The 16419-nt window shown below is 30.5% G+C and overlaps 2 protein-coding genes across 2 annotated transcripts; one reads left to right on the top strand and one right to left on the bottom strand.

The window, feature by feature from the left end:
- Positions 1-1514: 1514 nt before the first annotated feature.
- Positions 1515-2480, top strand: LOC126675536 (auxin-responsive protein SAUR71-like). The gene has a single exon (XM_050370190.2). It carries the CDS (start codon positions 1777-1779, stop codon positions 2191-2193), a length of 417 nt encoding a protein of 138 aa, XP_050226147.1. The 5' UTR covers positions 1515-1776; the 3' UTR covers positions 2194-2480.
- An 8171-nt stretch (positions 2481-10651) lies between these two features.
- Positions 10652-16155, bottom strand: LOC126674290 (nucleolar complex-associated protein 3). Its single transcript, XM_050368722.2, has 13 exons — positions 15904-16155; positions 15625-15803; positions 15330-15520; positions 14820-15028; positions 14629-14731; positions 14217-14380; positions 13563-13701; positions 12937-13113; positions 12713-12849; positions 12069-12386; positions 11843-11982; positions 11664-11761; positions 10652-11309 (listed from the first exon to the last, which is right to left on the bottom strand). The coding sequence occupies exons 1-13, from the start codon at positions 16065-16067 to the stop codon at positions 10839-10841; spliced, it is 2490 nt and encodes an 829-aa protein (XP_050224679.1). The 5' UTR covers positions 16068-16155; the 3' UTR covers positions 10652-10838.
- Positions 16156-16419: the final 264 nt, after the last annotated feature.

Below are 16419 nucleotides of genomic sequence, written 5' to 3'. Positions count from 1 at the left end.
TTAACTACAAACTTATTTTTTTTTTTTTACTTCAATCGTCAAAATTTAGAAAATTTAAAATTAAATTTTGACGTTGATGCTAATTTTTTCGAATTAGGAGTTGAATTATGTAATTATTAGAAATAAATTTTGATAGCAAAGGAGCTAATATAAAAATTCAACTGAAATTGATACAATTGAATTGATTAGAAAAAATTAGATAGAAATGCAAAAAAAGTCATAAGTCGAAATAGATTTGCAAACTTTTGAAAGTTTGAGTTAAATTTATAAAATATCAACAACAAAAAACTGAACTTTTTATACCATTAAATCAAAAGAACAAATATCTAATTGGATCAATCAATAGATAAAACAAAATGTAAAAAATGTGTGAAGGAAAGAAAAAATGGATTATAAAGAGGAAAGGATAATCAGTGATACACAAGTCACAAGTATGGTGCCGTACCGTACAAGAGGCCTTAAAGTATTCCTCGAACGACTCTTCCGTGCCATAACGGACATTTATAAAGGACAAGATTTTAGGAAATAAACAAATTGTGCCTATCATCTCTCCTTTTAATATCCTCTATTATTCTAATTTCACTCAATCAACACAAAACACACTCTCTCATGCAAAAATCACCCCAAGCATTTAAAATCCATTTCAATTGGAGCTGAATAACCGTTGATTCACCTCACCAAACTGTTAAATTAATAATATTGATATGAGCTTAATCATTCAAAAACATCCATCTTTAAAAAAAAATATTTAAATTTTAAATTTTTAAAATCGTCAATTTTATCTCCTTTTAGATTTTTTATTTTTTGATTGTACTTATTTTCTCAAACTAGATTTTTCCCAGCGGAAAAAGTTTTCAAAGTAGAGTTTTTTGTATTTATATTATAAAAATTTAAAATCGTTAATTTTAACATATTTTTTCAATTTAAGTTGTATCCAATTTTTTTAATCAAGTTCTTTCACTCTAAAATCATTTAAATTTGTTATTCATATTTGACACTTAGTCTAAATACGCCCTTAATAATAACAACTAAAAATCGAGACCACGGTCAAATATAAAGAACATCCGAACCTTTTTCCAAGTAAAAGAATTCTAACTTTAAAAAATAAATACAATATTAATTGATAAATCGAAAATGAAATAAAACTGGCGATTTTAAAAATTTAAAATATAAATTAAAAAACTTAAAAAGACGGATATTTTTGAATGATCATTTTCTAAAAAAATATAAAATATTTTTGAATGATCAGATCACTTCAATTACCTATTTTATTCTAAACTTTAAACGAATAATTATTTAAAATTACACATTATTCTTTGAATCAGCAAAACCATAATTTGCATTAGATATTTTATTCCAGCATAGTATGCAAACAAAGAATAGATAAATACGTGTCCACTTAAAATTATTTATGTATTTATTGTCCCTACCCAAATTAAAATAATTTAGCAAAACAAAATGCGCATCTACACACACAAATAGTACCAAAAAATAAAAACCCAAAAAAAATTTAAAAAATTTAAAAAAAGCACTAGAATTGTACCTGGCAAGTACTCTACCTGTACCTCTCAACCTCCTCCTTCTCCTCAATATCATCACCTTTCCATGTCTCCCTCTTCTCTCTCTCTTCACTATATATTCCCATTCTCTCCCTAATCTTCCCTCTCAAACACTCGCTTCTCCTCTCTCACTCTTACTCACCGGACCACTTCTTCATTCACCGGAGCATTTTTTCACTCACCGGAGCACTGTTTTCTCCTGGCTTTCAAGACTACAATGAAGCAACTAATCCGCCGTCTCTCACGCGTCGCCGATTCTTCTCAGTACAGCCTCCTCCGGTCCGATTCACAAACAGCGCGGAGATGTGCGAGATCGACGACGCGTAGAGGTGACTCGTTTAGAGCGGCGAGAAGAGCCGGCGGTGGTAAACCGGTACCGGAAGGTCATTTACCGGTTTTTGTTGGCGATGAAATGGAGCGGTTTGTTGTGAGTGCGGAGCTTCTTAACCATCCGGTTTTCATCGGACTTCTTAATAAATCTGCTCAAGAGTACGGTTACGATCAAAAAGGCGTGCTGAGAATTCCGTGTCACGTGCTTGTTTTTGAGCGAGTTATGGAAGCGGTTCGACTCGGTCTCGACTCACGTGACCTGGAAGATCTTTTAGGGTCTTTGTTCGCCGGAGATTATTTGTAGCTTTTTACAGTCACCACACTTAAAAAAAAAAAAACTGGATCCTTGAGATTTACATAGAGATCCTTTTTAGTTTTGTTTGTAATGGTGTAAATATCTCTTTGTTTATGAACATCTTAGTCACTTGAAGGTTAAAAGAGTCTTTTTCCTCTTCTTCTTCTTCACGGCTTTTTTTAGTCCATTTTTGTAAAATCAGTAACTAGTGAAAGCTTAAACGGAAGTTTACAAGTGCCAGCTGGTTTTTTTTTGTACTAATTTTATTATTTGAAATGGAAAAATTGCTGATTTTACAGATCCGCCGTCTTCGGTGGTTTGGGGGTTTTTTTGGGAATGAGAGGAATGTTTGGGGTGCAGACGTAATATGAGATGATAAGAAGGGTAGTTTTGTAATTGCGTATCTTTTTAAGTGATGAATAGGAATATTCTACGGATATGCTCCATCTGCTAATGGCCAACGCTCTCTAATTATTTTGTTTCTTAATTTAATTATTTATTTCTTAAAGTTTTAGCGTTACTAATTAATTTATTTCTTGATTTAATTATTTACTACTGCAGTTAGACAATTCTTCTTTGTTACTCTAATGAATGTAATTAGGCATGAAAAATGCCCTAACTTGGGGTAAAGACTAAAGAGTTTAAAGATGCTCAAATGTCAATATTAATTTCAATTAAACTTTGTAGTCAATATTAATTTCAATTAAACTTTGTAATATATTCAGTGACATGATAAAATATCATTATTGGATATGTTCACATTTAGCATGCTGGGCATAATTAGGAGCGCAAATTAAATGAATCCAGGTTTTTTATTTTACATTGGTAAGAAATAATCAATTTCGGATTCAGAGGCTCGAAAGTCTTTTTATCAAAATTTTAAGCTCGGCTTGAGATTAAAATTGAATAGTACGAGCTCAAGCTTTAAGTAGTTTTTTGAGTCGATTTTAAATGTATATTTTTTATTAGGTTTAGAATAACAAGCTAGTAGCCCAGCTTGTTTATAGTATAAACGAACAAAGAATTGTTTTTTCTTCTTCTTTTAACGGCCAATTTACCAGATAATTACTTGTAGACTTAAGTAGCAATTTGCCCCTTCAACTTGTAAGTAATGGGCAATTAACACATAAATTAATTATGTTGGCAAATCAGTACACGGACTTGGTGATTATAGGCAATTAGCCCATTTTGACAAATTTATTTACAAGTTAAGGGGGCAAATTGTCAATTTAAGAGACAATTAATTTACAAATTGAGGGGATAAATTGCTAAAATGAGGCAAATTGTCCATAATTATCAAATTCGTGTATTTATTTGCCCACAAAATTAATTTATGTGTTAGTTGTCCATTGTTTATAAGTTTTAAGGGGAATATTGCCACTTAAATCATTACTTGTAATTAGTAGACAAATTAGAAAAAATAAAATCAGACAATCCGGCGGTTAATCTGGTAAACGAACCAATGATGAGAAAGAAACTGTAAAAACTGTTGGTGGGGGATCAATGTTAAATTAGTTTCTATACCTAAAACAAGACATGATTATAATTGCATATGTATTAATAAATTAATATTAATAATGATACTTCCAAAACATCTCTCACCTAATCTCAAGTAGGTAAATTGCAGTTAGCCTTCATGTACATTATGCTTACTAGACTAGACTACAATTTTAGGGATAAATTACCCCAATTTTGGTGTCTAAACTTTTCAAACTTTGCTATTTAGTGTCTAATTTTTTTTTCATAAAAATAGCTTTTGAACTTTTGAAAGTGTATCAAATAAGTGTTTTTAGCCATTTTTCGATCACCGGAAGTATTAATACCAAATACTCCTTTCCTTCTTTTTTAGTTGTCCATTTAGCTAAAATTGTACTCCCTCCGGTCCATAATATTTGTCGCATTTGAGAAATTATTTTGGTCCATAATATTTGTCATGTTATTATATCAAGAGAGCATTAATTGCTATTTTTCCATATTTACCCCCCATTAATTTATTGAAAGAATACAATAAACAAATGAAAATGATAGTCATAAATGTAAACAAGTTTCAATCTAGGGTTAACTTAGTAAAAGTGTTTACAAATTAAGACATATTAATTGTTTTCTTAATTCTTGTGCTAAAGCCAAATGCGACAAATATTATGGACCGGAGGGAGTACATGTTAAGAAAGTGGTCCTTTTGTCTTAAATTATAGAACTAAATACTAATATAACCCTACTGTATAATAAATATTTTATAAATTGAGTCATAGAGTCATTCATTAGAAAGAGATAAATTTGGAAGATAATAGTTAAAATTATTTTGAAATCCTAAATGGATAACTAATTATAGACAAATTTATTTGCCTAAATGGACAATTAAAAAAACGGAGGTAGTATAATTTTTAAATTTGATCATGTGGTTTGATTTTTGAATTCCAAATATTTTTTGTATTAAATTACTATTTTTTACTAATATGACAAAGGGATGTTATTTTTCTTTTGACACAATGGGGATCGAAAAACGGCTAAAGAGACTTGTTTGGTATATATTAAAAAATAAAAATATTAATAAAAGTAAAAAAAAATAGATATAAAAATATAGACACAATTAGTTTTTAAAAAGAATAGCGAGAATACTTGAAAAAAGTATTGCACGCAATTATTATGCCATGTCCATCATGCAACAAACTAATAGTGCATTATCTATGTAGAAAAATTCATAATAAAAAAATTTTCTATTGTAAATATTCATTAATTTATTGTAAATATGACATGACATATATAATTAATGTATGGTATAAACACTCGAATACTTGGGATGATTTAAACTTGCAAAAACTTCTTGGTTTTAATTATTCCAGTCAAACAGAATGTTTTATTATGATTAATGTACGTACGAATTTCTTTAAAACCAAGCATAAATATCCTCTCTTATTTTTGCTGTTAATCTCATTGGGATAGAGGAATACAAGATTATGTACAACTAAAGCAATGCTTGGGTATTCACTAAAACCAAGAAAATATATCATTCAATGCAAATCAAGTGAATTTTAGCTAAAAAATCAATTAACAAGTCCTAATTTATCATGTCTTGTCGTATTTTAGAATCAATATGTACCTCTAGGCATAATTGGGATGGATGATTATTTACTTTATAAATTAAAAATTACAAACTTTATAATTGTATCAATCCTAAAAGAAAATTTTCTCCAACTTTATAGATCATAGTAACATACATATCATTTCTATTTTAATAAATTTTACTGTTAAAAATAGGGTTAATTCCATAAAAAAATAACGACATTTACACGAAGTTTCATTTTAATCACATCCTTTAATGGAAAATGAGAAAGCTCTTTGAAGAAGAAGAAGAGAAGAGTATTATTGATCAGAGAATTGAAATTATCAGATTACAATTCATGAGCTCAAGAACTTGAGCTTTATACTGATACAAGAAAATAACTGCTTCTAGCCAGCTGTACACAGCTCAGAACCAGCTCAGCAAGACACAAAACACACAAAGTGTGTGCAGCTGACTCGACAATTTTGTTATAGAGTTTGTTACTACTGATGGCAGTTACAAACACAGAAGCTTGCTGCAGAAGCAACCAAGAACTCAACCAATCACCATAAGCCATATGTAATGAAAGCTAGAAACTGTAACATCCTTTAAAAGTTGGTATTTAAAGGTATGATCTTTCATTTGTTTCAAATCTATCAGCAAAGTAAAATTCGGTGTATTTTTTTTGATGAAAATTACTAATCCTATATACTCTAGCCGAAAAATAATATTCGGTGTCGATTTATAATTTGGGTCTTTAATTAATGGTTTAATGAAGAACTTAGTAAAAAAAACACTAAAATGATAGATTTGAAAAAAAAATGAAAGATCATGGTTTTATATGGAAATTTTTAAAAATCGTGATTAAAATGAAATTTCATATAAAGGTCGCCATTTTTTATGGAATTAACCCTTAAAAATAATATAATTGTATCTGTCTTAAAAAGAGTCCATTTATTGTTAAGTTATGTACTTATTTTTTTTATCAAACGAGGACGTTTACACTTATTTTGTCTAAAGAATGACTATGTATTGTCAAAATTAATAGTAAAAAGATCTTTAAAACAAAAAAAACAATTAATCAAGACCAAATAATGTAAAAGCTCATAGTACAAGAACTTTAAATGAGTTTAGCCAATATTTTAGTGATGGTAATGAGTCATGATATTTAGCAAATTAATTGTGAGTTTAGCTCAAATTTTACATGATAAAGTTCAAGGCTCATTTAGGCTTAGCTAATAGAAATATTCAATTAAATTTAATTAACGATTAATTCAATAATTAGGATTTATGTTAATTTCTTAGTAGATACTATAAAATTAAGCAAGAACAAAGTTATTTTGGTTTTATTGAAGTGCATGTGAGTTTAGGCTAACTCGAAAACAAAAAATAGTTGGGGAAGAATTGTCTTTTTCTTTTGATTTACATGTTGGTTGAGGACCCCACTAACTAAGAGAATATGGCTGATGTGGAGCAAAAACTTTGTTATGCTACAAAACAGTCCATTTTTTGCTTTACTATCAAACAACTAATTGATTGATTAACCAACAAGCTGTAACTCAAATGGTATAAGCGTTGGACACAAAGTGTTACGGTTGTGGGTTCAATTCCTCCCACAAGCGCTCCCCCTCCCCAATTATCAAAAAAAAAAACTGATTGATTAAGGACTAAATTGAAATTTTTACATTCTTCAATCAAACAAATTCAGCAGCGGACACTAAGCTATTCGGCCTTACCATTATACCATAAGACACCCGGAAACCGACATAATTAATGATGACCAAGGTACAACAAGAAGAGAAGGCTATGAGTCTATGACTACATTTTGGAAAAATAAATTTAATTAGCTTTTGGAAAAATAAATTATAAAATTAAAACTATAATTAAATTGATAGATTTGTCTTGAACAAACTTGTATCGGTTTGACCTACACATTTTACATCAAACATATTGAAGAGGCAAATAAAAATAAAATAAAACTTTTGATCGATAAAAATAAAATATATTTTAACTCTTTAAATTATTTTTATAATAGTGTAGTTCATCATTAGAGAAATCTCATAAAAATGTAAGAAATTAAAAAATAAATTAAGAAATCATCAATTCAGTTTTCATCAAAAAAATTATATTGTCATAAACTATATTATGAATTTTGATGTTATTATAAAAAAAAAACATTTTCTCCTACTATGGACTATTTTTTCAAAAAGATATTAAGAGTAACTTAAGATGCTAAATTAAATTAATTATCAACAAATAAGATGCTAAATTAAATTTGATTTTTATTTTTTTATTTGTTGTTTGGATATAATTGATAGGAAATATAATATTATTAGATCAAGCTCACACAATTATAAATTCTAACATATTTGGTAATTTTATCATAGTTGTTGATATAATAATTCAATTTGCAAATATTTTTTGGTTTAAAAAATTAAGCATAATCTTCCACTTATTAATTATTTCAATAATTATAATTTACCAAGTTTCCACCGATTTCTGGGACCAAACTTATTTTTGACTACTTTTAAAAAACAAAAAAAAATGTTCTCACTTACTTGACTGAATTAAGGGAAAATAATATAACAATGGCACTTAAAGTTGACTTAATGGCTTTCAAAAATCAAAACTTGTTTACTTAATCCATACTTTATTCAATGAATAGAGTGACATTGCGTAAGCTTCGGGAACTTTTGAATTCTTTGATTATTTTCTTGAAATGGTGACAAATTGTTAATCCATTTTAAATTATTTTATATAAGTTCAAATCATGCCACAATTATTTGTTCTTCTCAACATAATGTATTATATATTTCAAAGATTTGTATATTTTAAAATTAATTGTTTGATTGTATTGGCTAATGAGTTTTGTATAATTTAGATGATTACGAGCACATCAAATCTTTGAATAAAAAGATTATAAAATGAAATTATTGGAAGAGCAATTCGACTTCATATAATAATTTCAATAAGGCAAAAGAATTATATCTATAATTGTGATCACTTTGTCAAATATATACTTTTAAAACATAATTTGGACATTCTAGTCAGTCAATTTTTAAAATTGGAATAGATTTATCCAACCTTCAATTTAAAAAAATTGTCGTGCACATAATTTTTATTTCAAACAAAAATAACCTTCCTAAATTGAAATTAAAGGTAAACTGTGTAAAATAATCATTCATGAAATCAAAAATTTATAAAAACAAATCCCTAAAATTGATATACTTGGAGGCTCGTATTCAATTCGTAAAATTGGCGGATCAGAATGTCCAAATCATATTTTAAAAAATAATTTGACAAAATTGTCATAATTGCGGATATAAAAACTTAGACAAATATGGGATTCTATATTGTACATCTAGCCAAATGAATCCATTAGTCTTCAGTTCCCATGTTACATAAACAGTTACACTAATCATATCTAATTTTGTATTTTTTAAAGATGGAGTCAGATTATCTAGAATAAATGAGAATGCTTGACTACTTGATTTATTCAAATTAAAAGGAAAATTGTGATCTTCGAGAAGTTTTAAACATCTAATTAGTTTAACATACGTAAAGATTTAGACTAAAAATGGAGTAAACAAAATAATCATCAAACTTTAATCAACTTGCTTAATTAGATGATTAAGTTAAATATTCTAATTTATTTACCTAGCTAGATGCTTGAGAAATAGAGTATTTTTGGGTAATTTAACCAAGTAATACTATATATATTTTGTTGGTCTTAAATAAAAAAACATGTGAAATCTTGACCACCATAACAAGTTGAGAACTGATTTCTGTTAGTCAAGTAGTTAGATCAAACAAATCAGAATATTTTTTGGATGAATCAACTAATTAAAAAATTATAAAAGCATCATCTCTTGTAGAGAATATGTAAGCTGTGTACAGCTTATTATAAAATTATACATCAGTTTTATAAATTAATGTTGTACAGCTTGGCCTATATGATTGATTTCATCTTATGATTATTGTTTGTATAAAAGTATATTACCTATAACATACATTACAAACCAATAAAAACTATTGACCGACTCAAAAATATTTCATTATAATATGATTTTATAAAGGTGATATATAAACTTTTAAGGCGGATGCACGTATATTATTAAATCATATATAGATACTAATAGTATGCAAAATAATTTGTAATATCCATGACTTTGATCATTTTGTCAAATATATTTTTAAAATATAACTTGAATATTTTAGTCCGCCAATTTTACAAATTGAGATAGATATATCTAAATTGCAAAATATGGCTATTTTAAAATTTTATTTTTTCAACTTCATGGATGATTATTTTGTACAACTGATCTTTTACATCAGTTTTAAAAGGGTTATTTTGATTTAAAATGAGGATTATATTAATCCACTCATGATTATTTAGATTATGCTACATTACCATGGATTAATATACGCGTGGTAGTACAGTAGTATGAATTTACACACCCTTAATTTGCGGTTTAAGGCACATGGGTTAGTAAAGAATACATCTTAATCACAATTTTAATAATCTTTTAGTCAATCAAAGTACATTTTTGGTAATAGTTTTGGAGAAACCAAAGAATTTTTGCTCTATTTTTGTAATATTTCGTGCTAAGATTAAAGATCCACTAAAAAGGCTAACATGTGAATCTTTGATATGAGCCACATGGGATGAACCTTAATGATTGAGAGAACTCATAGAAGCTCAAAGTTTGGAGATCAGAAAAAGACTTTGGTCTAGTCAATTAATTGTATATACTTAGCAAATGGGGTTGGAGAAATTCCATCTAATTCAAAGCACATGCTACCCAATTGGAACTTTGAAATTGATGTTATTGGAACTTGATTTTTTTTTTGAACAAAAAAAAAAAAAAAAGATAAAAATATAGTTATGATTCTAGAAAAGCTTACAAAATTAATATAAAAATAGATAAAAATATATATGCAATGGGATCCAATTTTTGTTTTCAAATTAAGAGTTTTTGCGATTAATGAAGGGGAAGGATGATCAATCCCTAGCGATCAGGTGCGGATCCAGCCCTTTAAAGTGAGAGCAACCGTTCTCCGAACTTTATTTTAGAAAATCATGTTTTAGACTTTTTTTTAAAATAATATTGTTACTAATTTTTATTTTTATATAATTAGTCCTTCGACCTTTTTTGGCAATCCGACCCGATATGCTAGAATTACTAGTTTCTACGCTAGTGACGAAAATCTAGCAATGAACAGGAGTGCCTATGTAGAGTAACTTTGGAGGAGGATAAACAAACAACTGAAAAGTCTTAAGAAACGTACTCTTTTTAAAAAAAATCTTTAAACATTCAATATTTTCACTTTATACATAATTCTTTAAGTATATACTCTTCATATCAAAAATTTATAAGCAATGCATTCATTGTAGGTATAAAAAGTAAAAAGACTATTTTCAGGTAAAGAAAAAAAAAACTTAAAAGCATATTTTTAATAGTTTTGTAGTTTTCTTGATAATTTATCAATACAAATTCAATTTAAATGCCATTTGGGCTTTTTGTAAAGAAGATGGAACTCCAAGCCTACACACTACAACAAAATAATGACTAAATGATTTTGCAAAATTGTACGGTTGTGTTTCCTCATTTTAAGCCCGCTTCTTTAGTTTCTTTTGTTTCGTATATTCATCATATAATTGCAGGGCTAGCGTGGTACGATCTAATTCACACCTTAATCTCTCATTCTCTTTCACGTCGCGAAGAAGCACGAAATGATCCGACAGTTTCTTTCTCAATTTATCCTCATCAGCTGAAGTTGCATCTTGATTTATTTCAACGGCAGCAACTTTTTTAGAAGACCCCTTTCTTTTCTTGTTATTTGATTTTCTAACGTCGTATTTTGGGTTGAGTAATTCCCGTTGGAGACTCAGCTCTGCGAACGCTTGTTGAGGAGACATTAAAGAAATATATACTTGATTATGCGACGCACTCATGCTTGATATGCTGGATGCCATTGTTGAAATAGCAGGATGAAAATGCTCGGATAGAAGGTTGAGTTCCCAGAGGACCGAAGCAAGTGCACCACTTAAATTAGGGTCCGAAGCAAATGGCTGATATTTCTGCATGACACGTCAAAACGATAATAAGTTAGCGAGTTGTTGAAATTAAACATATATATTCCACTATATGATGAATATACGAAACTGCACTCTGATTTGGGTTAACATAGTGCTGTGATTAACAATAGATTTAATTGTAAAATAAAACGAGAACTTGATGTGGACACCAGAATAAAAATTGTTCCAATCAGCATTGTTTATCAGATTTTTGAATTACAGAAAAAATGTCAGTTCATATTTGTTTTGCAATTTTCCCTTAACAATATGCTACCATTTATTTCCTTTAATATGTCAATTCCAAAAGATAATGGATAGGCTATCCATTATAATAAAGATTTGAGTACATCAGCTTACCGCAATGATACCAGAAACAGAGCCACCCCCAGCATCGTTTTCCAATAGATTTCGACATTTGACATTCTTTTGTAGGATGGATTTCAAAGTTACCATAGCTGCAAGAGAATTCAAATAATAAATATGTGACAAAGAGAGCAAATAAATTTATAAAATGGTAGACGGAATTTTCAGCACACCAGCCATAGCTTCTGCTGATCCAAAGCACAAAGAGAATGTGGCTAAACGTTTTGCAAAAGCAGCAGCCTTTTGCATGTCTTGCTGTCTATCTTCAAATAACATAACCTTCAAAGCTTCTGCCAAGACATCACCTTGATCTCTGCAAAAGTGTTTTACGAAAGGAATGAGAGATTACAAGAGTAAGGTGTACATCCAGCTCCAAATGCAGCAGGGAAAAACACAAACCTTCCAGGCCTGTACTCGAGTATGAGATTGTACAGCAGCACAAAGAATCCCTGTAAATCAACATTCAGGGCATCTAAATTGATTTTCATCACTTTGAAGGCAACAATGCAGCACTTAAGTCGTTCAGATATACTCAGACATTTATAAGGTTTTTCCGAAGAACTGTCACCACCAGCAAGCTTTTTCAAATAATTCATAAGATCTCCAATGTAATCCATATCTATTAGATGAGAGAATTTTCCCAATCCATTCAGACAAGGAGCGAGTAGTGGGTGATTCCCAGATGCATCCACAGCTAAATTACCATCGTTTTTAGAACTGAAACAATAAAATAAATAAAAACAATGTAAACATAATTGGAGATGGAAGAGATAATCACAAACAGAAAATAATTCCTTTTCTATTGACGTTCATATCAAGAAGGTGGGGGGAAAGCATTTCTTAATTGGATAGATAAAAACCAATGTTAATTTTTTCCTGGACTACTCAATCTTGAAGCTATTGTCTTATCAAGTAGCATTACCACTTCAATTCAAAACAATTGTTGCTGATTTAGAAAGAATCTGAACATATGTCATAAATATGAATTCCATAAATTAAACTATCTAACACCCCCGCTAAAGAGTTCAGTGATTTGGATAAACCTGGCTATGGTTGACTGCAGGGTATGCCTCAAGATGCGAAAATACGTCTCAAACACAGCAGAAAGTGTCTCAACTTGCCTCCTTCTCAATTCTTTAACATCTGGGGTAAAAGCAGCAGCCTTATAGTCTGCAGCAACCTGTATAAAGCCAATAATAAGGCCGTTGTAAACCAGAAACAAAAGACATTGATATGAATGACAATTCCCTAACCACACAAACAATACCTCCTCACTCATTCTTGTCATCATTTCTTTCTTACTCCTTTTTCTATCATTTTCTTGCAGTTGAAGTGGCTCCTCACCATTCTTTCTCTTTTTGTATTTCTTATATTTACCTCCGCGTTCCTTTTCCTCTTCTTTATGCTTTCCAAGATCTTCATCAAATGACAGTGACAAGAAGACCTGGTAAATTTGTTATACAGAAGATTCACAACGATAGGAGAGAAGACAAATTTTCGAATGACTAAAGCTGGTTAGTAAGCTGTTAATTTTCTCAACCAACAGAAGTTCTTTAATAGACACTATCATCTTTTTATTCATGACATCTTAAATTTGTTAGATAATGCCTGTGATACATGTAAAGAATGGGAGATTAGACAACCTTTATCTCAAGTATTGGGAATGAAAAATTTTAAATTATAAAAGTTCACACAATTTTACTACACAAAAAAATGGATTTCGAGCAATTGACATCTCTAAAAAAAAAGTTGAGTGATACTATGATAGCGAAAACATATCAGGTTTAAGAATTTACATGATAGTGATTAAGATAATAAACGCCAGTTTGTTAGGTGACTAGTCATTCTTTAGAAACAGCTAACTAGATAAAGGAAAAATCAACAAGATTTTACCTCAACAGAATCAGCATGCAAAAGACAATCTCGAGCTTTAACATGACCAGCTATCAGCTGGACAGCCTCCACAGTTGCTTCACCGCCATGCTTTCCCTCATTGGTAAAAAGTGATTTGATGGCACCGCAACAAAGTTTCCTGTTAAAAGAGTACAGTGCCCCTAATTGCATTAGGATGATCAACTTAATATGAATTTCATAGCAAATTACATATCTTAGGAGTTTCATTGTGCCCTTTGGATGTCTTCTTAACAACGATATAGTTTAAAAGAGACTTAAACAGCAATCACACAATTGCAAACAAATATAAAGTAAGAGTTCAACTAAAGTATAAAACTAGAAATTATCCAATGGAATTCAGCTTGAGATTAGAAAATTGACCTGTGATCAACTAGGGGAAACATCATACCATATAAGTACACAAAAATATTTTAGATCAATACCAAATGAAAAAGAAATTAGGGACTAGTCTTGATCTTTGGTACAAACAGCCTAACCAACCAAGGGATCTAATGAGTAGCTAAAGGAGTGGAGCAAAATTTAGAAAAATAATCAAATTAAATGTCCTTTTCTTTCCTTTATCATTTCTACTAAACATTTATTGGTATAAAAAAATTATATCCAGCAGGAAATATTAAAATTGCGGTAATTAACCTTATGATGTGATCTGGAGAGCCTATATTTTCGACCACAGCGTCCATCAAACTCTCACGAAAGTTGAAGTGGGGAACTGCTTCAAGTAAAGTACAAACACACCGAGTAGCCACATGCTTGAATTTTGAGTCTTTTGCTAATACCATCAGCTTTTGTAAATATGCCTGTTTAAATCATTTTTAGAAATCGAATTAAAAAAACATCTATCTTGTGAACCTCATAGTTTAGATATTGTTTGAAAAAATAAAATAATACAACAGCATCTGAAAGACTGAAACTCAATGCAAAAGTATTTGCAAAGAAAGCTAGTTATGGTAATTAAAGGAATGATACCCAAAGTAAATCAAGACAAAACATCAAATTTCCAAAACTTGAGAATAGAATTACATAAATACAGAGCAAAATGGCAAACCTTGTAAGTGGACAGAAGTGTTGATTCATAGAACCGCATTTTCTTAATTTCTTTGGAAATTTTCATTTCTAGCTCCTTTTCAGTAGGAAGCCTGATCCGATAGCTGTCATGTGTATTCAAAAGAAAAATAAGATACCATTTTCATTTGCAAGAATAGTAAATACATAATTAAAGAGATGCAGACACCTTACCCAGGGATTATGTCTTTAAAAACAGCCAACAAAGATAGCAATCCAAGTTTCACAATAGAATGGTCAGCATCCTTGCAAAACTGAAACATCTCTTTGAGCGACTTTATATTAGACTCGGGATCTGCCAACAATGCTATTCCTAGCTCTGCCAGCTTAAGCTTCTTGCGTTCAAATAATTCTTCAGCTGTGAGATCTTCTTGGATCTCAGCCTAATGAAATGAATGCAAAATATTTAGAGGATAAGGGATTATGCAGGTGTTCCAATGAAAAAAATAATGCATATACTAAATGGACAAAATAATCAAACATAGATATAACTAATGAAAGAATACCAACTGATGCACTATAAAAACAGTCAAATACTATGACCCTGTAGCATGTCTAAGATCAAATTACAACATGTCACACCTTTATCATTCAATAATTTGATTCGATGCGAGCATGCAAATTTTCCATTTCAATGTTAAGAACATTAGTTTGTACTAGTATATTCCAATCAATTTACGATACCAGCACAGCCGTTTGCGGAGCTTGTTCCACTTCTTGATCTTTCTCCAAGTCCTTTTCCTGTTGTTTAGCTTCTTTCTTGCTCCTTTTCAGCTTCGCTCTCTTTTCCGGTTTAGTCAACTTTGTCAAACCTTTATCACCGCCAGCAGCATTACTATCTTTCTCATCATCTCCATCCTCCGGTTTCCTCGAAACTAAATTTTCAAACAGCAACAGTCACATAATAACTCCCGGAGCTCACTATCAAATTACTTCATTTAATATGAAACGATTTCAAACACAGTAAATTAACAATTACCAGTTCGATAATGAAGTTTCCCGTCTAAGGTTTTGACCGGAAGCGCGTCAACACGATCAACTTCAATTCGACTCTCGTCTTCTTGCTTCAGCTTCTGCTTCAGTGCCTTCTTCTTTAATCGCTTCTCATAAGCTGCCTCTAGTTCATCTCCTTCTAAATCAGCCACGCGCGTCACTTGCCTTAAGCGACATAATAAAAACAACAGCAACAGCAATATTTTCAAATAACTAATAATTGCAACGGTCAACAACTTATAAACCAGAGAGTAGAAACGGTTACCTGGTGATTGAAGCAGTGTCTAAGCGAGAAACAAAACCAGCGTAATCGCGATTTTCATTGACGAATTCCAAGTCCTCGTCGGAGACATCAATGTCCTCCTCCTTTACTTCCGGTGGAAGCTCCGGTGGTAAGATTATCTTCTGCTTTTGCTTCTTCTTCGTCATTTTTGTTTGAATTGCTGTACCAAACAAACGTCGACGTTGGATTCAAATGCGAAAGAAAAATGGGGTTTAGGGTTTAAGTTTTTTAATTTAGCGATGGAAAGGATTTGGTTTTGTTTTCTTATGGGCCCTTTGTGGGCTTTAGTAGGGCTTTAGCTGTAAAGATACGAAGTTTGAGGTTTATCTGAAGCCCAACAGTTTTTAGTTTTTAAAAATATAATTTTGAGGAAATTAGACCAGCCACAACCAATCTCTATTTAATCTCAGTAATACGAACACGCTTGCCCTCTTGCCAAAATACATCAGTCTTCTTCCTTCTTTTTTCTTTACGATTTTTCTTAATATTTTTTACGCT

This window comes from Mercurialis annua, linkage group LG3 (assembly GCF_937616625.2).
Source record: "Mercurialis annua linkage group LG3, ddMerAnnu1.2, whole genome shotgun sequence".
NCBI lineage: Eukaryota > Viridiplantae > Streptophyta > Magnoliopsida > Malpighiales > Euphorbiaceae > Mercurialis > Mercurialis annua.
Note: the sequence above shows the minus strand (reverse complement) of the source record. Positions and strands in the feature narration are given on the sequence as shown.